General features: G+C 43.9%; 1 protein-coding gene across 4 annotated transcripts in view; it reads left to right on the top strand.

The window, feature by feature from the left end:
• The window catches only part of DYNC1I1 (dynein cytoplasmic 1 intermediate chain 1), a 334,133-nt gene that overhangs the window by 82,353 nt on the left and 227,449 nt on the right, over positions 1-24,331 (top strand). For all 4 annotated transcript variants that reach the window (XM_051852963.2, XM_051852961.2, XM_051852964.2 and 1 more), the window contains one exon: positions 3,558-3,673. In XM_051852963.2, coding sequence (XP_051708923.1) covers positions 3,558-3,673 — 116 coding nt within the window. The remainder of the gene's footprint in view (positions 1-3,557; positions 3,674-24,331) is intronic.

Below are 24,331 nucleotides of genomic sequence, written 5' to 3'. Positions count from 1 at the left end.
CCTGGCTGCTGGCTTTGGCTTGGCCCAACCCTGTCTGTAGTGGCCATCTGGGGAGTGAACCAGATGGATACAAGAGTGCTCTCTCTGTCTTTCCCCTTTTCTCTGTAACTCTGACCTTCAAGTCAATAAATAAATATTAAAAAAAAAGATATTTTACAGACAGGAAACATAAGGCTTTCAGGGCTTGTTGGTTCACCTGTCATTCAGCTGCTATGAGAACCCAGTTTCTGTATGACCCCCATTATGCGATACTACTCACCAGTTGATTTTAATTAGCCATGATGGATTACCAATTAAGAGTCAGCCTCCTACTGCCCAGTGTCTGTTGCTGGTCCCTCTTCAAGCAGGGCCTGCTGCTTATGTCCTGTTAGCACAGTGTCCCAGAAGCCCTTGCCTGCAGGTGCGTGTATCGCTGAACCAAAGCCTGCAGCTCCCTGAGCCTCGTGCTGATACCCTTGGAAGTCTAGGGCTCAGGGAGATTTCTTTGTGCCAGGGGTGGCCCCAAGTTTAAGTGGTGGCATTATGTTCCTGGGCCGCATTTCTTCTCCATCTCTTTGCTTGTGATAAACAATAACCTACTAGGACCTCAGGAAGTTGTTCTGGGCTAGGAAACAGCAGGAACAGCTTTGGGTGAAGCAGTCCCGGGGTGAGGGTCCACGTTCTGTTCTTCATAAGCTTCAAGAAAGACCCATTTCGTCAAGGAAATCATCCGTCTCCGACCCAGGATGATTTAACAATAATGCCTTGAGTTTCTTACACTGAAACTTTGAGCCTTTTGTCTAGTTTAGTAATTTTGTTTCTACGGGCTGAGTATCCCTTATCCAAAACACTTGGGACCAGAAATCTTCCAGATTTCAGAGTTTTTCAGGTTTTAGAACATTTACGTAGACTATTTACATAGATATTTACATTTACATTTCTATTTACATAGAACTGAGCACACCTGATCCAAACATCTGAAATTCAAAGTATTTTGAGCACCATTTTTGGACTTTAGGATGCGGGGTGCTCAGCCTGTAGTGTGTGTTTTTGTGTTCCCCCTAATTCTGTGTGAGGAGCTTCGTGGAAGTGCTGGGACCCAGCCCAACACTCCTTCCCTCTCTGGGCTCCACAGTTCTATGTGTTAGGCCCTCATGGCCCCTGCCTGAGTGGAGCCGAGGCTGAGGTCCTGCTGACCCCCCCGACTTGTTCTCTACAGCGGCTTTTGTCTGTTGGCTTGTAGCTGCTTTGTGCACATCTCGGATCTCACAAGATCTCAGGATCTCATTGCAATGGCTGTAGTAGCTCATAGAAAGGAAAATACTATATTTTTCTAGAATAGTTGGGAATTTGTCCATGACAGTTCCTTGCTGTGGTCTACATTCTCTCTTACTCTATGTCTACTAATAATGATGTAAACAAAAAGGAAAGAGGCTTTGCTTTCTAGGATATAACTTATTGATCACAGAGAGCTAAGGAATCTGGGATTAGGCTAAATGCTTATTAAAACTTTCTTTCTCTGACAGAGACCCACATATGCTTTAAGCCTTGAAACTTTTTATGATTTTATTTTATGTATTTAAAAGACATAGTTACAGAATGAAATGGGGAGAGACAGACAGAGATCTTCCATCTGCCGATTCACTCGCCAAATGGCTATAATGGCCAGGGCTAGGCCAGGCCAAAGCCAGGAGCTAGAACTCCATTTGGGTCTCCTACATTGGTTGCAGGCATCCAAGTACCTGGGCCATCTGTGCTGCTTCCCCAGGCACATTAGCAGAGAGCTGGATCAGAAGTGGAGCAGCCAGGATTTGAATCAGTTCTCATATGGGATGCCAGCATCACAGGTGGCAACTCTACCTACTGCACCAAAATGCCAACCTCCATGCCTGAATATGTTTAAGAAATATGGTAGAGGGGCCGGTGCCATGGCTCACTTGGTTAATCCACTGCCTGTGGTGCCAGCATCCCATGTGGGTGCAGGGTTCTTGTCCCAGTTGCTCCTCTTTCAGTCCACCTCTCTGCTATGGCCCAGGAGGGCAGTGGAGGATGGCGCAAGTCCTTGGGCACCTGCACCCACATGGGAGACCAGGAGGAAGCACCTGGCTCCTGGCTTCAGATCGGTACAGTGCCGGCCATGGTGGCCATTTGGGGAGTGAACCAATAGAAGGAAGACCTTTCTCTCTGTCTCTCTCTCTCACTGTCTGGCTCTATCTGTCAAATAAAAAAAAAAAAGATCTATAGTAGAATGTGTCTAATGATAATAACATTAAATCCATATGCTAAAAATATTGATCCATAAATCACGTTATGGCATATATGTGTGAATTATGCACATGTATACAGATAATATGTGTGCGGTGTATTCATTATAAGGGACACTTCAACAAGTTTCTGGGAAAGTGAACTTAAAAGATCCAATTATTTTGGTGCAAAAAGACTTAGAAAGCCATGGATAGGTATTTGCCGTGAGCTTTCTGAAGACCTCGTGTATGGTACACATGCACTACCCATAGCAATCACTAGGAAATACTGTCCCCTCATTTGCCAGAGGAGGAAGTGGAGGCACCAAGAGAGCAGGGACTTGTTTCAGTTAACACAGCAGCTGCTGGGTGCTGGGGCCACCGTCTGGGTTTTCAGCCCCTCGATGCTGCTGTCTCCATGACTGGGTCCTTCCTGGGTGATGCCGGAGGGCCTTCTAATTCTTGCAGCACCTCAAAACTCAGCATCAAGGACACTTGGTAGAAGGTTGGCTTGGTTGAGAAGAGTGATAGAGCAGGTCTCGGTCAACAGTGTCTTGTCCCTGGTTGTAGCACCTCCTGATTGTCTGTAGTTGGGCCTCTCACTTAAACTCAATCTCCTTTTCCTTATCTATAAAATGCAGATGATAACCTCTGCCCACACACTTCACTGAGGTAGCACGAAGACATGACATAATGGGTGTGCAGACATTTGAAATCTCCTGAAGTCCTGCAGAAATACTCAGGATTTTTCATCTGGTCACAGGTGATTTTGAAACGCCAGGCTGAGACTTTGTCACTTTGAGCCTGGGCTTCTGTGTCAGTGTCCTTCAAACAAATTCACACGCTGGTCTGTTTTGGTTCCTTTTCCGGGGCATTGAGAAGTGGTAAACCACCCCCCGCCCCTTCGAATACGATCCTCTCACTGGTGTCATAGAGAGGATCTCACTCCCTTTTCTTCAGAATCCAGAAGTAGTAATTCTGTTTCTTCCCTCCAATCTAAGAAAGTAGGATCCTGTATTGCCAATGACAGTTCTCTTTCTATATTTTCACCACGTGGCATCAGAGTTGCTCAGAGTGGAAGAGGTCTCTTCTGACCTGGACCAAGACCTCATGTGTCAGGATGAAGGGCCTGCCTGACATCACCCAGCAAATGAGGGCCAAGCTGGGCCCGGCAGCCCAGTGTCCTGAGCCCAGGCCAGCTCTGCACCATGGCCCCGGCCATTGTACTCAGAACTGTCCCTGTCTGGGGTTGGTTTTATGTTTCCCTGTATTACTGCCAGTGCTTCTAAAATGAGCCCCTCCCCTCTCTAAGTGTTTGTCCCTTGTCACTTACAGGAGGCGACTGCATAAGCTGGGCGTGTCGAAGGTTACCCAAGTGGACTTCCTGCCGAGGGAAGTAGTGTCCTACTCCAAGGAGACCCAGACTCCGCTCGCCACGCATCAGTCCGAAGGTGAACCATCTTTTGTTAATTTCCCTATCACTGCTGGAGAAGTTGCTGATGCATAGCACGCTTAGTGTTCATTCCTTGTCTTGCCGTAAGAGATCTTCACAGGACACAAACGTAAAGACTCTGAAAGCCAAGGCTCCTTTGGCTCCAACTGGGAAGGCTCTGGAGAGAGAATCCCAGAGATACTCCCGCCAGGGACCGTGAGCTTTCAGCTGCAGCACCTACTGAGTCACACTAGGTCAAAACCAAAGCACAGTGCAAGAGGGGCATCTCTGTCCGATCAGTGTGCACTGTAAGATTCTCCATTTGCAGGCATCAGCAAACTGCAGCTTAGCACCTTTCCCTAGAGATAGAGGGATTCCAAGACACCCACATCCACTTCCACCTGTGCCCACTTTCTTGCTACAATAGTGAAAGTTTCCTCCCTGACACCTTACGAAGCCTGACATCTTTCATGCGATCCTTCATAGAAAAGCTTCACTGAGCCCTGTTTGCTTTGACAGTTCATGTGATAACACCACCAGGGTTTCTGAGTACAATTCACAGATAATTTCCAAGCAAGCTCTCTCTAGCTAAATGGATACTGAATCCCATACCTCCTTTGTGTGTCCCAGAAAATATCAAGTAGAAAATCTGCATGCAAATCTGAGTGAACCATAGAAATACGCCAATAAGAGAAGTTGAAGGTGATGGATCTGAATGCTATCTAGAAGTCAAAAATTACACCAAAGCAAAACGTGTGTGTGAAAATGGGATACTTGTAAGCTCCACTGTTGGAGACGAACATTGTTATGGGAAGGCAGATTCTCTCTTTACTTTGCTGTTCCATTGTTTGGTGTGGTTAAGAGGACGTTAGGATTCTGGGGTCATCATTTCATAGTAAAGGCTGAACCGAAGCTAGGAGAGTAAGAAATGGTTAGCAGTTCCTGCTTCACTTACAGCAAAGAGATAAATTAGTGCAGTTGGCTTTGGACAAGCTGCAGAGATGTTTGAGTTTAGGTTGTTACTACATGCCATCAAAACAAAGTGAGATCTTGTTGGCTGTTCTATCTGTGGACAGGAACGCTGTTGTAAGGACTTCTCCTTGGTAGCAGGGTGACTGACCATGCTTCAAGCCCTAGAGTCAAAAACATTTTAGGAGCGAACCAGTGGCACCCTCTGGTGGTGATTTTTGAAACCAGCCAGCTTGACAAACTTGAGACCCGAATATTAGCAAGGCAGAAAATAACATCTAGAAAAACCTTTGGGAGTGCAGGGAGTGTATCCTTGGGCCCTCTGACAAGAACAGAGGATCGTTAAAAAGCAACCTCACTACCCAACCAAAACATTTGTTTGAGTTAATTTGCTGCCAGCGGTATGTGCAGAGCTGTAGCCGGAGGTATGTTTATTTAGCCCGAAATCTGCCCCATAACATAAAGTTATACAACTGAAACAGAAGAAGGAGCGAATTATTTTTAAAAATGTGTATACTTAAGATATTGGAAGTGGTACAGAAATATTTACAAGGGAAGATAAATTAAGGATGAAAAGGCATCAGCCCTAAACTTTTACACTGGAACACATCAAAGGAAAAGCCTGTGCGTTTCATTTTATGACTGCAGAGAGAGCTGGGGAGCCCTCATTATGTTGTGGTCTGGGCAGCAGGAAAGGAGGAATTTATTTCTCAGCTGTTGGCAGAAGTTCTTTCTGTTTTGTTAACAAGACCCTTAGAGCTTTTTCTGTGGTGATGGACGTTTAGATGGTTCAAATTCCACAATAGAGATTTGAACCCAAAGCCAGCTACCGGAGCACTTGACGTGAAAGCAATCCCTGATGGCCTTAGACAGGAAAACCTTTGGATTTGGGTTCAGTAAATTGTCTTCTCACCACGGGCAATGCCTTGACCTTGGCTGCTGCAGCCACCCAGCTGCCCGGCTGCCGGGGGTGCCTCATGCCCGCCCCTCACCTGCTGTGTGAAGGTGGTCGGAGGAGGAGCGTGGAGGGGAGAGCAGTCGGCAGTGTGGTTCTTCCACAGGGCAGGTTTGAGTTGGCTCCTGGATTGCGGCTGCAGCCATGGCAATGTTTTCACGACAACTCCAGCCTTTCAGAAGCAAGAGTCTACTCACTACTGAATTTCATGACACAGTGAAGCTCTTGGAAAAGGGGACTGAAAGATAAGTTTCAGGCTGGTGTTTGGAGCAGCAATTAGGATGCCCACATCCCAGGTCACAGGTTTCAGACCTGGCTCCGCTTCTGATTCTGCTATCCTGGTGATGTGCACGCTGGGAGGCACAAAGTAATGGCACAAGTACTTGGGTAGCTGCCACCCAAATGGAAGACCCTACCTGCGTTCCCAGCTGCCAGCTCCCAGCTTCATCCTGGCCCAGATGTGGCTGTTGTAGGTATTCGGAGAGTCAAACAGTGAACTAAAAATCTCCCTTTTTCTGCCTCTCTGTCTTTTAACTAAATAAAACTTGGTTATTTTTGGTGCAAAAATTTTTGAAAATCATGCATTTTTCCCATAATATGCATTTGCTATGAACTTTTAAAGAGCCCTCATGTACATGTTTTTCAAAAATTATTTTTTGCACAAACTTATCTTCTAGTTCCATTTTCCCTAGATTTTCTTAAAGCACCCCATTGGAGATCCGTGCCACCCTGTTGTTGTTCATACTCTATGAAGGCATGCTGAATATCTTTAAGTCACTGTTTGACTATGGAGTTTCATTAGATTCAAACAAATGATCTCAGAGCACTGATTCATGCTACTTCTGTTGCCTCCAGTTTCTTACACAATCCCATTTTGCTTTTTTAAGTGAAGGGGAAGGTACTTTGGACTTGTTCTAGCTTAAGCCTCTTTTCTCCCCTCGCCACTCTGTTGAGGCCCTCTTTGTGGTATTAACTGTGGTATGTCCAAAGAAACACAGCAGAGAATGACTTAAACAAGGAAGATTTAAGAATCCAGTGCCTAAGAATACTGTTCTTTCAGCAAGGCTCGGTCTCCCTTGTCTGCTGAGATAGTTCGTTGCAGGGAAAGAGGGCCGAGCATGGGGAACGGTGATTTGGAGCAGGCTATCTCTACCTCCACGATGTTGCAAAACAGATGCGTTTGATTTCCAAGAGTAAGAAAAGAGAAAAATTACGGTTTCCTGCCAAATTGGCTGTGCTTAACCTAGTATTAACATCTTCCGGGCCTGTCTGTGCACTCCCGAGGTTAGGGAGCCGGTCTTCGGCGTGGTTGCTGAGGTGAGTATCTGACTAGTTCACAACAGGCAGCCTGCAAATGCTGTTGGGTGACAGCGGTGTTACCAGACGTCCCAGAAACCCCGAGTTCTGTATGGCCCCAGGGGAATGAGAATTTCTCAGCTGCTGGAAAGATGTGTGCTAACCTGGAGGAACTGGGAGGAGGCTTCTACAAACTGGTGAAAGTCTTGAATAATTCTCTTTTTCTCCTCTTACGATGTCTTATAAGTGGGGATTCTGTGGCCTTGTCTTGGCTGCTCCTTCCCTCTGCATCCCTTCTATGCAGACACTTCCATCAGCTCTGTTTCCCAGCTGGGATGCTGTTGCTTGTGTGTGGCTTTCTTCGGGAGGACTCTCGAGGGTCGGCTCTTTGGTGACTCCTCTGTTAGTCAGCATCCCTCCTCGGGCTGCGGCTTAGTCTGTCTCCCCCGTACCGTGCTATGTGTGACTCTTATTTATGTCTCTGCCTCTTCGAATGGGATCTCCTGGTATCTCAGCTTTCACACCCAACACTGTGCTTGGTGCAAAGAAAGAGCTCAGTAGACATCAATGGAAGAAACTAAGAGTGGGATGCTACCAGAGGAATAAGGAAGAGAAAAGGTATGTGGATTTCAGGGAGAATGGAGTGTGATCCGTGCTTCAAGGCGGCAGGGGCTTTATGGGCTTTTAAGAAAAAGTCATGGAAGTGAGAGTCATGGTTCCATTTCAGCCAGTTTCAGATCCCAGGCTGGTGCCGCCACTGACCACCTCTAAACATAAAAGAGGAAGTCACTCAGGCAGTCTGAGTTGGCCCAGGATAGAGCAGAGCAGTCTTCCCAGCTCTGGCCTTGTAGAGATCCCATTGCAATGTTTGAGTTTGCAAGAGGTGTGCAGAAAGGTTGGCTACGCAAGGCTCTTGTTTCAACTTTGCAGCACTTTTTTTTTTAAAGATTTATCTTATTTATTTGAAAGACTGGGCTACAGAGAGAGGTAGAGATGGCAACAGAGAGAGGTCTTCCATCCACTGGTTCACTCCCCAGATGGATGCAATGGCTAGAACTGAGCCAATCTGAAGCCAGGAGCCAGGAGCTTCTTCCGGATCTCTCATGTGGATGCAGGGTCCCAAGGACTTGGGCCATCCTAAGCTGCTTGCCCAGGCACATTAGCAGGGAGCTGGATTGGAAGTGGAGCAGTCAGGACTCAAACTAGAACCCATATGGGATGCCAGTGCTGCAAGTTGGGGCTTTAACACAATACATCACTGTACCAGTCCCAATAGCAGCACTTTTTTTGTTTTTAAAGAATGTGTTTTTTAGTAGGTTGAGAATTTCTTCCGTGACTCCCCATGCTCACTAGTATATGAAGGTACTTCAAAAAGTTCATGGAGGGGCCAGTGTTGTGATGTAGAAGGCAATGCCAGCACCCCGTATAGGTACTGGGTACTGTCCCAGCTGCTCCACTTCTGATCCAGCCCTCGGCTGATGCCCCTGGGAAAGCAGCAGAGGATGGCCCAAGTCCCTGGGCCCCTGTTCTCATGTGGGAGGCCTGAAAGATCTCTCTCTCTCTCTCTCTCTCTCTCTCTGTGTGTGTGTGTGTGTAACTCTGCCTTTCAAATAAATAAATCTTTTTTTTTTAAAGGAAAAAAAACTACACATGGGTTTAAAAAATTTTTTACACCAAAAGTAAACTCGTTTTAATTCCATTTTCCATAGACTTGTTCTGTCACTCTTGTAGTTCCTCCGTCGTGTTGGCCACATCTCAAGTACTCTTGCAGCACAGTGCTAAAGGCTCCTGTATTGGACAACTCAGGTCCACTCATGTGCCGAAGCTCCGACTCAGGCCAGCTTCATGTTCACCAGGGCTAGGCGGCCGGCCTTGGCTGCACACCTCCTGACTTGTGTGGAGTCCCTCTTGGTGAATAGTGGCCTCATGATTTTCCTCCTTTCTGGGAGGACCCGTAGCCAAGCAGGCGATAGATGGCTGGACCAGAACAAAGTTGTATTCCCAGCAGGGAAGTCTCAGTGAGAGCCTCCTGCTGTCATGATGGAGACAGCTGTGGGAACCCCTGGGTCTCCCTTCGCAGTCCGGAGTGGAGACACTGGGAGCTCGTCCCCTTAACCCGGACCTTCATGCTGTCAGAAAGGCCCCAAGCCTGTGTGTGACCTCTGTGTTAATAACCTCTGCCTCTGATGCCGCCTTCTCCTCTCTCCTTCTGTGTAAGGTGACAAGAGACCACAGTTAGCACTGACTTCTAAATTGCTGCCAGTTGAGTTCTAAATCTGCTTACACCTTGGTGGCCCTAGGAGCATAATTATTTGATTTTTTTAAAAAAAGCCAAATAAAATGAGTTCCCTGAGAATACAAGTGGAAATGTTTCTGTGAACCTTAAGTCTGAAATAAGGCTATTCTTACAGATATAATTTCTTAATGGAAGCCATGCATGAAACACTGGGGGAAAAATGGGCAGTGTGCTACCACCTCAATGCAAGCTGTTCAACTGGCTCCCAATTTCCTGGGCCTCACGGTCATTATCTGAAATTATTATTTAAAAGAATGTGTACATGTTTGGTGACAAGCCATGCTGACATCAGGGTGCAAATTAAAACTCCCTAAGCTCAGGGCAGGCATTTGGTGCAGCGGCTGAAGTCACTGCTTGGATGCCTGCGTCCCGTAGTGCCTGGGTCCAGTCCTGGCTCCTCCACTTCGGATCCAGCTTCCTGCTGATGTGCATCCTGGGAGGTAGCAGATGATGGCCCAAGAACTTGGGGCCTAGCGGTCATGTGGTCCAGCACTGGTTGTGCTGCACATGTTTAGGGAGTGAAGCAATGGATGAAAGACCTCTGTATGTCTCTCTGTCTCTGTCTCTGGCTCTTTCTCTCCCCCTTTCTGCCTTTCAAGTACAAATGAAAATTTAAAATCCCTAGCCTAACTGATCTTACCTTTTAATCCTTAGGTAACAGCTGACTATTCTAGAGAAACAATTACCTTACTTTGCATTTTTGAAATATGCCTAATATTCCTCCTGTAAAACTTATTTGAAGTCTTACTCCTCTTTGAAAACAAACTGTGGAACCCCAGCCCCTTGTTAATGAAGGAATTGGTGGAACCTCTCCTGGAATATGAGTTTCTTTTAGAAATGTCAATCCCATATCATCTTGGCAAGTTTCTTGGAAGTCAAAAACCTGTAGTCTATATAAAGAACATGGCTATTTCAGACCTTTTTCTTTAAGAGCTTATATTGAACAGATATAATTTTCCATTTTTTAAAAAGATGACTTTTTCCTATCACTGATCTACTTTTTCAGGTATGGTCAAGAGAGGTTTCATGGTTAAATTCTCAATTTAGATAGAAGACTATAGTACATGTTGACTAAGACATTGTCAGTCATGATATCCCATAGGTCAAGCCTCAAGATAAATGTTACGTATTTTTAAGGCACCCAATAATAATATCATTGCTGGTACAAGAAAATCTCACTCAAGGAAACTTTTTATCCAGGATATTCCTTTCAATGAAAAACAAAAAGTAGATAAATGGCAGCTAAAAGTTAAACCAGAAATATAATAAGAAAGATAAAATACAGAGCAAGACGTGGGGTCACTGGACATGCTGGGAGGGACCATAGTCTCAAAATGAAATTGTATCTAAATACTGTACTTAGGAAAACTGGAAAATGAATGGTTATATCTTAGGAAGGTGGCCTGGGAATTTTCGTTATAACTATGAATTAACCAGATAATTAATCAACATAGTGCATTTTCTTAGCACTAGGGCAGGGGTTTGATTTGTTTTGTGTATTAGTGGAATTTAGAAGTGAAAGGTTTTGAATGCAACAAAAACACTGTCCTTTTAAGGTTGCTATTATGGATTCCTTTCTTTGCTGTTTCATACAAGCTTAAGATGAGGCATGCAGTTCAGTGGAAGATGATGATGTGGAGGTTCATGTCAAGGATACAGAAGCACATCTGAGATTTTTTTTCTAATTCCAAGGTTCACACATGACATGGGATGACCTAAGTACACTTCACTGAGAAAATAACCAATATCCCGATTTTAACACTGGTACCAAGTTACTGTCCAATCATGGATCAGTAACGGCTTCACACAGGCACATTCACCAACCCAGGCCTTCATCCCTAATAACACATATGATATGTGTTCATATGCTTCATATGTGTTCATATGTTCATGTGTATCATATGCTTGCATCATGTTTGATATTTGATGTGGGGGCACACGGATGGCTTGACATGGCTCATGGAGGAACCTTAGCTGTCTGCCAGACAAGGGAAGAAATACAGCGAGGAAAAGGATAGGATCTGGGAGAATTTACAGTTTCCAACATTAGAACTAATGGTTAATTTAAGCAGAGAGTTTGAATGGAAGATAGTCTAAATCTCATAGAAGATAGGCAGAAACCAAGAGAAGCTAGCAAGATGAGTGCCAATAACTGCAACAAAATAGAAAGCTTTCAGTGAGTGTATGACTGGTGAACATAGAGGTGTGCCAGGGAAGAAAACAGTGATTCCGAGAAGACAAGTCTATATTCTCCCCCATGACAGAGAAGGACCAGTTTGGCTCATTCTGCATTCAGGATACTGTCCAGTATTGGAGGTTGAGGTTTATCTCTGGGAGGCCTATAGCCGGGACAGTTGTAGTCAAGGCAACTGAGCCATTGTGTAGCCTACATTCTTGTAACCGTATGTATGGAGCCAGACACAGGAGGACGATGAACGTTATGGAACAGGTCAGCTCTTCCTTCTGATTAAAAGAGCCTTTTTTCACAATACATACCATTAAAAATTGTTCATTCAGGGCTGGCACTGTGGTGCAGCAGGTTAAACCATGGCCTAAAGGGCATTGGTTCATGTCCCGGCTGCTCCACTTCCAATCCAGCTCCCTGCTAATGTGCCCAGGGAAAGCAGCAGGGGATGGTCTGAGTGCCTGGGCCCCTGAGCCCATGGTCGAGACCCAAAAGAAGCTTCCAGCTCCTGACTTCGGCCTGGCCCAGTCCCTGTCATTGCAGCCGCTTAGTAAACCAGTGGATGGAAGATCTTTAACTCTGCCTTTCAAGTAAATAAATAAATCTTTATTTAAAAGATTTTTAAAATTGTTCATTCATTCATTCATTTGTATTTGCAAGGGAGAGAGAAAGAGATCTTTCATCCATTGTTCACTCCCCAAATGCCTATAACAGCAGAATGGGCCAGGACAAAGCAAGGAGCCCAGAGTGCAGTTCAGATCCCCATGTAGGTGGCAGAGACCCAGGTACTTGAGCCATTAGCTCCTTCCCCGAAGGGTACACATGAGCAGGAAGCTGGAAATGGAACTGGAGCCGGGACTTGAACCTGGGTATTCCAATCACAGTTTCAGTGGCCCAAGCTGCTTCTCAAGCACTGTGCCAAATACTCCTCCAAAGCATAACTTTTGATGGTCCATGAATATTATGTCACCACAGATCTATTTTGAAAGGTCTCTCCATACTTTTTCCCTAAACCTTTTATCACCTGCATCTCCTAACCTAAGTCAACATAGTAGTCATTGCTCATGGACTCTTATAGACAGATGCTTCTCCCATAGGAGGGGTCTTCAAAGCGTTCTCAGAAATGTATAATATGAAAAATTACATATGAATCCCACCATTTTTGACCCCCAAATAAACATTTTTTAAATCCATTGTCCAAGAACCTATTGAAATTCCCCAATGAAATTGTTCTTTCAATCAATGCAAGCTTTAGCAAGTGATAACCATAGTTCCTTGTTTTTTAAGATTCATTTATTTTTCTTTGAAAGTCAGAGTTACACAGAGAGAGAAGGAGAGGCAGAGAGAGAGAGGGAGAGAGAGAGAGGTCCTCCATCCTCTGGTTCACTTCCCAATTGGCCGCAATGGCCGGAGCTGCACTGATCTGAAGCCGGGAGCCAGGAGCTTCCTCCGGGTCCTCCCACATGGATGCAGGGACCCAAGGAATGGACCATGTTCTACTGCTTTCCCAGGCCATAGCAGAGAGCTGGATCAGAAGTGGATTAGCCAGGACTCAAACTGGTGCCCATACGGGATGCCAGCACTGCAGGCGGCGGCTTTACTCACTACGCCACAGCGCCAGCCCCGATAGTTCCTTTCACTCAACTGTGATTATGATGATTTTGTTTCTGTACTGAGCTTCACACCTACACCTATATGGGGGTTATTCAACAAGCAGCCTACCTATAGCTTACACCAGCATGTAACTTACAGCTTCCTAGAGCCCAGGCCCAAGTGTCTTCTCTTTGGACAGCTTGTCACAGGACAGTTCTCCTTAGGCTAAGGGAGGAGTGGCAGAGTCATGGGAGTAAGAACATTGGCTCATGTGTGTTGTTTGCTGCAGCCCAGCACAGAACACCTGCTTGGGACAGTGAGGTAACACTGACTTAATGGTGAGGTGGACCAGATGATGCTCTAGTTCATAATACGTAGTTTGTTTTCCACAGTCAGCTGGTATCTCATGGTCAATATTTAATCTCTACTTGATTCCAGTAGCAAACCAAGACCTCTCTCTTGAAAGGAGAGCAATAGGGGCCAGCGCCATGGCTCACTTGGTTAATCCTCCACCTGTGCTGCTGGCATCCCATATGGGCACCGGGTTCTAGTCCTGGTTGCTCCTCTTCCAGTCCAGCTCTCTGCTGTGGCCTGGGAGTGCAGTAGAGGATGGCCCAGGTGCTTGGGCCCCTGCACCTGCATGGAAGACCAGGAAGATGCACCTGGCTCCTGGCTTTGGATTGGTGCAGTGCCGGCCATAGTGGCCATTTGGGGGTGAACCAACAGAAGGAAGACCTTTCTCTCTGTCTCTCTCTCTCATTGTCTAACTCTACCTGTCAAAAAAAAAAAAAAAAAAAAAAGGAGAGCAATAACACAATGAAGAGGCTACACTATTGCTCTAAAACCTAATCACCTCTTCTGTGATTTCCATGTTAGGGACCTTTGATTTGCCACAGATACTTGGGGCATCACTGGATCAGCTGGGCCATAATTTCTAAATTATAGCCACTTAAAAGTAGAATCCCATCACAGCACCTGGTAAATATATTGAATAGTTACATGAAAACATTGAAGAGTCGATCTTCAAAAGCCAGACTGGCCCTCCAAGCATTTTCATTGAGTATTGGAGACAGGCATCCTCATATGCTTTAAAGTTTACTAAAGCACTAGAAACCAAAGAAACCTTCCTGATACAGTAGTTTCCTGTGTTTTCAAAGATGTTCTCCCATCCCCTTGCCCAAGGACTCACAAGTGTTAACTAGGTATTGAAGGTACCAACTACAGCCTACTACTCTCCAGGTCCTGCTGGCCTCACGTCCTACTCTGAGGGTGAAATTGTCAAGGAATATGGAGACAACCAGAGCTCAGCCCTGATGTAGGATGCTGAAGCTACAAAGAGGAAGGAGGTGGGTTTCCTTTGGCTGTGAAGCAAGGGTTATTGTAGAAAGTGATTTGGGGGTGCATCCAGGATCCCCATATTCTGCCCTGAATTCAATTTCTCATTATTTCTTGATCACTACTATCACTTTCAACTAAGTTCCCTGGTGATCCTGGCCATTAAACAGACTTCATCCAGGAACACACAGAATTTAAACTTTCAGGAATGGGACTCTGTCAGGTGAAACAAATAGCTAAATAATTTTTCCCATGACAATATTTAATTAGGTGCCATTGAAAAGATCAGAGTATCAAGTTGCCACTAGTATTGAATAATGTAAATAGCACGAAGAATTTAAAGACTAGAATGAGATGGCTACTTCTGAGAGGATAGAACAGTTTAAATAAGTAAATGTGGGCTGATGCAGTAGTATAGTGGGTAAAGCTGCTGCCTGCAGTGCTGGCATCCCATTGGGCGCCAGTTCAAGTCCCAGCTGCTCCACTTCCCATCCAGCTCTCTGCTATGGCCTGGGAAAGCAGCAGAAGGATGGCCAAGATTCTTGGGCTCCTGTACCCACATGGGAAACCTGGAAGAAGCTCTTGGCTCCTGGCTTCGAATCAGCTCAGTTCTAGCCATTGCAGCCATTTGAGGAGTGAACCAGCAGATAGAAGACCTCTCTCTGTCTCTACCTCTCTCTGTAACTCCATCTTTCAAATAAATACAATAAATCTTAAAAATAAGTAAATGGCCGGCGCCGCGGCTCACTAGGCTAATCCTCCGCCTAGCGGCGCCGGCACACCGGGTTCTAGTCCCGGTTGGGGCGCCGGATTCTGTCCCGGTTGCCCCTCTTCCAGGCCAGCCCTCTGCTGTGGCCAGGGAGTGCAGTGGAGGATGGCCCAGGGAGTGCAGTGGAGGATGGCCCAGGTGCTTGGGCCCTGCACCCCATGGGAGACCAGGAAAAGCACCTGGCTCCTGGCTCCTGCCATCGGATCAGCGCGGTGCGCCGGCCGCAGCGCACTGGCCGCGGCGGCCATTGGAGGGTGAACCAACGGCAAAGGAAGACCTTTCTCTCTGTCTCTCTCTCTCACTGTCCACTCTGCCTGTCAGAAAAAAAAAAAAAAATAAGTAAATGACGGGGCTGGCTCTGTGGCACAGCAGGTTGACGCCCTGGCCTAAAGTGCCAGCATCCCATATGGGCGCTGGTTCGAAACCCAGTTGCTCTACTTCCGATCCAGCTCTCTGCTATGGCCTGGGAAAGCAGTAGAAGATGGCCCAAGTCCTTGGACCCCTGCACTCATGTGGGAGACCTGGAAGAAGCTCCTGGCTCCTGGCTCCTGGCTCCTGGCTCCTGGCTCCTGGCTTCAGATCAGTGCAGTTCCAGCCATTGCGGCCAATTAGGGAGTGAACCATCAAATGGAAGACCTCTCTCTCTCTCTCTCTTTCTCCTCTCTCTGTGTAACTCTGACTTTCAAATAAATAAATAAATATTTAAAAAAAATAAGTAAATGACAAGCTCAAATCTCTATATTTTAGCTCAAGCCATAGATCCAGGGTCTTGCTCTGGCTGTGATCAATGTCTACAAAAGTCTTTGTCAAAACCAAGTACAGAGGTTAAATTCTGTGTGTTCCTGGATAAAGTCTGTTGAATGCCAGGATCACCAGGGAACTTAGCTGAAAGTGGGAGCAAGGATCAGGAAATAAAGAGAAATTGAAGGCAGAAATTGGGGGCCTGCAAAGTGGGTAGAGAGCCCTCGTCCGATGCTGAGTTGGCTAGTACCTAGACTTCTCAGCCTCCAGAATTGAGAGGAAATCAAGTTCTTTGGCTAAGCCGCTGGTATGACATTTTGTTGTGGCATACTAAGACAGTGCAAGGCAGCAAGCAGGGGCCTGGATGCCCACTGTGCAACTCAGGGTTTAAACTCTATAGCCACTGCTACCTTGAAAATTTCACGTACCCCCTGCCCCTTTGCAGTGCTCCTTCAAGATTTAAAAAAAAATATTAATATAAAGAAAACAGATTCTATGCATTCCATAGGTACCGTTACAAGAAGACAACCACACTTCCCTCACTCCCCTGGTTCCACCCCCATCCTCCTCCCCTCCCTTCATCAGTTTTTGCAAAGATGTAATTTTAATCCACTCTATATTCACAGGCTTAATTCCCCACTAATTATAATATTCAACAAGTAAAAAGTAGGAAGACCACAGTTCCACAGGATACTTGGAAGTCCTCTAGGTAGACCTAGGAGGTGTGCTCCCTCCCGTGTTAGCTGTGAGGGCAAGGTGGAGAAATAATTCCCCCAGTTCAGCTTCAGTGTTGTTTGTGGAGTGTATGAGTTGACTTTGATCTGTTTTAACACATTTCCCTCAAAAAAGGATATTTGGATGCAGGATGTCCAAAAATACATATTGGGAAAAGTGTCCTCTTTAGTGTAAGAAGTAAAAAGGGAAGGCAGAAAGAAAAATAATATTTATTATGTGCCAAGCATACTCACGCATTCTTGGACTTGTAGTGCTGCTATAGGATTTACTCACCTTATAAATCAGAAGTGCAGAGAGAATATAGCTCCTTTATTTTGTCTGCGGCTGTCTATACTACTACTGGTTGTCAAGGGAGAAATATATGCAATAAACAATCTTGGTTACCCTCCCTTATTTTAAACAATCTCTCAGTATATTCCACTAATCTTGGGTAGAAACACCCAAACTCTCACAGAACTCATGGGCTTCTCTCCCTAAGATCATGGCCAAGTATAAGAGGGAAGAGAAGTGAGGTTTACATGATTCCATAGCCTTGGAGGAGGTAGGGAGGAAGCAAGGGACCCTATCTTTTCACCAGTCCTTGACCTTGGCTAACCTGATGTCCTCCATCCACGTGGACACTGGCATCTAGCACTACAGTGTGCAGCTGGTGAGGCTGAGATCTGTTCTTGTGGCTTCACTTGGAAGTCTTCTTGGGGAGCACTGGACTTGAACTTACTGACAAGTTGGTCTCTCAGCTTTTATTGTACCCAGACTTTGGGTCAGTGCCCTGTCCTGTAGCTGGCCCCTGGCTCGCAAACGCATCCCCAGCCCATGCTGTGTTTTTATCCACTGTCACGGACTGACTCTCAGTTCAGTTCTCACAATATCTGAGGGAGACATGCCTTAGTTCTTTCTTTAAAAAAAAAAAAATTTATTTGACAGAGTTATAAACAGTGAGAGAGAGACAGAGAGAAAGGTTTTCCTTCCGTTGGTTAACCCAAATGGCCACTATGGCTGGCGCTCCACCAATCCAGGTGTTTCTTCCTGTTCTCCCATGCGGGTGCAGGGGCCCAAGCACCTGGGCCATCCTCCACTGCCCTTCCGGGCCACAGCAGAGAGCTGGACTGGAAGAGGAGCAACCGGGACTAGAACCCGGCGCCCATATGGGATGCCAGCAGCACAGGTGGAGGATTAACCAAGTGAGCCATGGCGCCAGCCCCAGTTCTTTCTTTTCTTATCACTGTTATCATGCCAGCCACTGCCAAGCAGGCATGGTTGCCTCGTGCTGAATGGGACCTGTCACATAATGCTCCCTTCCCAGATCCCAGTCAAGAAGAGTGCTTCAATAGCCCTGGGCTCATTTCTCTCCTTGGTTCCTTTAACCGTCCACCCAGCTCAGGTATTTCACTCCAGCAAGTAGAAGTTCAGATATACCTGAAACTCTGCCTTTCTTCTTCTCCCTAGTGTTCCTTTATTCTTAACATTATCTGGAAAAGACAGCCAGTAAGAATCATCCTGGGATAACAAAAATCCCAAAAACTGATCTCAAAAACTATCCCTATTAATGAGTTTGAATTTAATTGGACCATTTGGTGGTGAAATTTGTGTTTTGGGGTATTGTTGAAAACAACAGAGGGATCAGCTAACAATTAGTGGAACTTAACAGTTGACATGGTCTGGGAAGGAGACTGAGGGACTGCAAAGACTCTTTATCCCAAGATGACAACACACATGCCCATATCTGGCGTCCTTCCAAGTAGTATAAAAGGCTTCACACTATGAGGGAGGAGGGAAAAACAGACTTCACCAGAATAACTGAACTAGTCGCTAGACAAGTAGATTAGCAAATAACAATGACAAACCTGGGGAAGGTTGGAGCAGTACCCGAGTTGCTACAATATTTCATTTGAAAGTAGTTCAAAAAGCTCATGGAAATAGAATTAAAAATAAGTTTACTTTGGTGCAAAAAACTTTGAAAGTCATGGATTCTTTCATTTTATGCATTTTTCATCAACTTCTTGAAAAAAGCTGCACACATGTGAGTTTCAAAACAATTTTTACACCAAAATAAACATACCTTTCATTTCATTTCCACAAATAGTTTGGAGAATCCTCATATAAGACAGTCAGTTTCCAACAAAAAATTATGAGGCAGACAAAGAAGCCAGAAAATCTGACCTATATTCAGGGGGAAAAGAAGGTAACAGAAAATACTTTGAAAAGTACCCAAATGGATTTACCAAAAACTTCTGGTATATTAATTTTTTTTCAAAGAACTCAAAGAAAATGTGTATGAAGAAGCAAGTGAAGAGGTCATTGCTATATTTCATCAAATAGAGAATATCAATAAAGAGCTAAAATTACTTTCAAAAGAACTAAATGCTAATGCTGATATTCAGTATAAAAACCAAAGTGAAAAATTCGTTAGAGATCAATGGCAGAAGAAAAAGAAAATAAATAATGCACATGAAGATAGATTGACAGAGACCATGCAACCTGAAGATCAAAGAGAAAAAAGAATGAGCAAAATAAAGAGATCCTCAGGGAAATGTGAGATACTACTAAATTTAAAATGAAGGTGGAATAAAGACATTCCCAGATAAACAATCTGAGTGATATTTTTTGCTATATCACACCCTTCAAGATGTACCAAAGGAAGTTTTTTAGGCTGAAAGGAAGTGACCCAAGATAGTAATTCAAATCCACAAGGAAAAAAAAATAGTAATAGCAAAAGTAGAATTATGTAAAAGATAATATGAATGTGTAGTATTTTTTCTTTGTCTTCTCTTAACTAATGTAAATAGCAGTGGTAAATAATAGTATGCCTATAATTGTATTGTTGGGTCTGTTGCATATAGAAATGTAATATATTTGCTAATGACTGCACAAAAGAGATGGCTAAAAGTAGCACTGCTAAAGAAATGTCTCCAAATGGTTATTTTTTTTATTTTCTAAAAGCTTTTATTTAATGAATGCAAATTTCATGGTTACAACTTCAGGAATTTCTTTCCTCCCTACCACCTTCCCATCCCCACTCCTGTCCCACCTCCTACTCCCTCTCCCATTCCATTCTTCATTAAGATTCATTTTTAATTTAACTTTATATGTAGAAGACCAACTCTATACTAAGTAAAGATTTCAACAGTTTGCACCCACATGCACACACAATGTACAAAATACTGCTTGAGAACAAGTTTTGCAGTTAATTCTTATAGTACGACTCAGTAAGGACCGAGGTCCTACATGGGGAGTAAGTGCACAGTGACTTCTGTTGTTAATTTGATAATTAACACTTATTTATGACATTAGTGATCACTTGAGGCTCTTGCCATGAGCTGCCAAGTCTATGGAAGCCTTCTGGGACCACAAACTCCTTCGGTATTTGGACAAGGCCATTAGCAAAGTGGAAATTCTCTCCTCCCTTCAGAGAAAAGTACATCGTATTCTTTGATGGCCACTTCTTTCCACTGGGATCTCACACACAGAGGTTCTTCATGTAGGATATTTTTTGCCACAGTGTCTTGGCTTTCCATGCCTGAAATGCTCTCAGGGGCTTTTCAGCCACATCCAAATGCCTTAAGGGCTGGTTCTGAGGTCAGAGTTTTATTTAATGCAATTGTCATTCTATGAATCTGTTGTGTGGACTGCTTCCCATGTTGGACATTCCCTCCTTTTTTAATTGTCTGTTATTACCAGGCATTTGATGCTATCCAAATGGTAATTTGAATCATTGAGAGTAAATGAAGAGAATGCAAACTACAAAAGGCTAAATAACAAAAGCTAGGAACTAGCATTGTAGCAGAGTTGGTTAATCTGCCACTTGCAATGCCATCATCCTCTATTGGAATGCCAGTTCATGTCCTCACTGCTTTGCTTCTGAATCAGCTTCCTCTTGATGTACTTGGAAAGGCAGAGGATGATGACCCAAGCACTTGGGCCTCTGCCACTTATGTAGGAGGCCTGAGTGTAGTTACTGGCTCTTGGCTTCAGCCTGTTCCAGCCTTGGCTGTTGCAGACATTTGGGGAGTGAACAAATAGATGGGAGGCCTTTCACTCCCTCCCTCCTTCTCTCTCTCTCTCTCTCTCTCTCTCAAGCTCTGTCTTTGATTTTCAATTAAATAAATATTTGTTAAAAGCTGTAAGTATATACTCATTCTCCTTCCTCATCTTCTTTAATATATAATATATATAAAATAATAATTATAACGGCATTGTTGGGTTTGCCACATATATAGATGTATTAAATACAACAAAAATAGCATAATGGGGGAAGATCATAAAAATATTTCTACATTTCACTGGAATTTAGTTAATACAAAGATTCAGCAGACTCTAGTAAGTTAGGATGTTTATGGTTGACTCTAGAGCAACCACTGAGGCAACAACTCAAAATAATAGTGGAAAAAAAAAAACATCTATAAAACATTAAGATGTTAGAGCATGTTTGGCTCAACAGTTAAGATGCTGGTTACAACACCTGCATCCTGTATGAGAGTACCTGGGTTTGAGTACCAGCTCTGTTGCTGATTCTAGCTTCCTGCTAATATGCACCCTGGGGAGTAGCAGCTGCTGACTAAAGTAGTTGGATTCCTACCACCTATATGGGAGACTTGGATCCTGGCTGTGGTCTGGCCCCATCCTGGATGTTGAGGACATTTGAAGCAGAAACCAGTGGATAGCAGTTCTTTCTCATTCTATGTCTATTTCTCTTTCTCTTTGCTTCTCAAATGAATTTAAGCAAATTATTACATTATAAAATATTTACTTAGTGTAAAAGAAAACAGTAGAATAGAGGAAAAAAAAAAGTCATGAAACATACAGGAAACAAATACAAAATAGCAGACCTAAATCCAACTATGGTATATTATTGAGTAGTGGGTTGATTCACTCCCCACAAGGCCACAGTGGCTCAGGCTGGTCCAAGCCAAAGCCAGGAAGCTGAGACTCCATCTGTGTCTCCCACATAAGGTGTCAAGGGCCCAAGTACGTCAGCCATATTCTGCTGCTTTCCAAAGTGCCTTATCAGGGATTTGTATTAGAAGTGGAGTAGCGAGGACTTGAAGTGGTGCTCAATATGAGGCCAGTGTAGCCAGCTGTGGCTTAACCTGCTGTGCCACAAAGCCAACCCCCATGCTTTTGTTATTTAAGGAAATTCTCCAATGTCCATTATTTTTCTTTGCTGATTTTCTATAGTCTATAGTAGCTAGCATTAACACCTTAATTGAAAAGGAGTCTTATGTTTTTGGGATATTAACAATGTAAAGAAATAATTTTTATGAGTATGAGGAATTGTAAAAGTAGGGTAAGTGATGACCACCAAAAAGTAGAAAATAATGCATGCATAGCTCTTGTGGCATAAAGAAAGAGAGTAAGTTGTAACAAATGATTAGTAAAGAACATGTAATTGGGGGCAGGAGAGATCTAGGTGGTCTTCATATAGTTTAGACAGTAATGTGTTTAAATCTGGGGCATCGTGGTGAAGACATTACAAGTTCAACCAAATGGCCTAAGCCTTGTAAGCTGTTCCTTAAGAAAGGAATGCCTACTTCCCCCTTCTCGTTTTCAGCAAGAAAGAGCTTCAAAACTACTAGCCCTGGTGCCTTTCTTATCTTTTCCTGATAAAATATAATTATTGGAAGGTTGGTGGATAGTAATCATTGGTTAACATTTCTTGGTTGAATATAACTAATTTAACAGCAGTACTAAGCATGGAGAACTTTTATCTTTTTATAGCAACATCATCCCTAGGCTAGTTGAAGTTAGTGAGTTGGTTAAGAGTGTTTCTTCTGCCACATGTGAACAGAATCAAGGTCTTGAATCAGGAGAAAAGAAGTAGCCAGTCCAGTTTTCCTCTCACTGTAAATTAAAGTTATCCACCTATCCCTTATTATTAATAATAGTTTGACATTTATTCATTTTATTTCTTATTTCTTAATTAATTCAGAACTTGGAAAGGAAACAATGGTATTATTAATTTGATCCTTCAAAACCTCAGGCTCTTAGTACATATTCTAGAAACTAACTCAAGCGTCCCACATGAAAAGAGAGACTTTGTCCAACTGAAGGCACCTCCTATCCACCTCTGACTTTTCTCCCAGTTTGAAATTCAGTTGGTGGGGCACACCTGGTCTCTTACCAGTCCTTTGCTCACTGCACCCCACCTGATAGCCCTGCTCCCAGTGGAGGTGCAAAGACTTCTGTGGAAGGGTTGGAGAAGTAATCCAGCAGTTTTAAAGACATCTCAGTCTTTTCTTGAAGGAGCCAGCATACCTGCAGAGGGTACACATTACCCTCTCCTCTGTGCCATGAGTGACAACCCAGTCATAGGCAGAAGGGCAGGGCTGTCGTGTCTGACCTTGCCTATGAGTGGGTGGGGAAACCTGCCTGCTTCCAGAAGTCAAGGAGCAGATCCATTGGGCTTTCTCAGTGAGCCAGGTGCTCCTTCAGCTGTTGTTGATACTGGAAACGTTATTTTGGCCCTCCTCCTTCTTTATCTTGTCTTAGTTATCATTTGGATGCTATTTATTTGGTTCTCTTAAGAATCTCAATAAGGATTCAGAAAATCATAGTGAGGTATCAGTTCTGAAAAAAATAAAAGTACTGAAGATCATATTAATGGTGCTAGGTAACTGGACAAAGAAGGGTAACTGAGGCTGAGAGGGGAGGCTTACATGCTAGAAGCAAAGAAACAGCCATGCATGGCAGTGAGAGTCAAGAACCTAGTGCAAGCAGTAATAGAGTCACCTTAGTACTGAACCCTGAAATCCTTTCAATCGTTCATAAATGTGTGTCAGTGCTGCACCTAAGTGTGGAAAGGCCAACTGGAAAACAGCAACAACAAAATGTGAGAGCAGAGGGTGAGGTGTATTGTTATTCTTGATGATTTCTGTGAAAACAAACGAACAAAAATAGAAACTTGATCAATATTATCATAGGGTCAAAGGGTGGAACATGAATAAGATTTCCTGTAGAATTTTCAGCTTGGGCTTGCACTTTGGTAATAATTTAGATGAGTTGGTGTGTCATGATTGAGAAGCTTTCCTTTTCAGAACATAAGGTAGTTTTTGGACTAGGAGAGAATAACCCAACAGCTCACATTCGTAGTGTGAAATTTATTTCTTTGTGGTTAATAAAACAAGTGGTCATTTTTACTATGAATGTGGCCATACTGAAGGCTCAGGCTAATATATTTTCCTGGTAATGAGAAGAAGTCAACGTTTGACTCCTTCTACCTGATTGCTCTGTAATGTCAAATGGCAGCTCTCATAGACCATTCACAATCCCTGATTAAATAAGCAGTTTGGACCAGGCATATGGCCATGCATGCAGTAACACTCTGGATAATATAAGCTCCAAAGTGAGAAGCAAAATATGTTTTAATGTGTGTGAATTGGTAATTTATTAACTGTTCACAAGGGGTGGGATTTGCTTTGTGCATTGCTAATCCCATAATTCCCATTGGTTCCATTCATGCTGTAGCCAAGGACACCACATTTGTATGTAGTTTTCCATCTTCAGGGGGAAACCATTTAAAGTTTCTTTCCACCCCTATTTTCTCCACGTTGGCTTCTGCTTCCAAAAATAAGCTTCCCTGGAGAAACCACTTTGATTTGCGTTGACATCACAAGATTCCAGTCTCCCACCAACCCTTCTGTTAAGAGGTTATAAAGATGAAATGGAAAAGTGATTGGAAAGTGCCTTGCCCTTAACTATGAGTTCAATGAGAGGTATTGTTTTGCTTCCTGAGGACTGTCTACCAACTTTTCCTTTGTAAGATGGGTTAAGACAGTGTTCTTGCCAAATTCTAGGATTTTTTTTTTT

Source organism: Oryctolagus cuniculus, chromosome 16 (genome assembly GCF_964237555.1).
Source record: "Oryctolagus cuniculus chromosome 16, mOryCun1.1, whole genome shotgun sequence".
In the NCBI taxonomy this organism is placed as follows: Eukaryota; Metazoa; Chordata; class Mammalia; order Lagomorpha; family Leporidae; genus Oryctolagus; species Oryctolagus cuniculus.
This window is presented reverse-complemented; position numbering and strand designations above follow the sequence as displayed.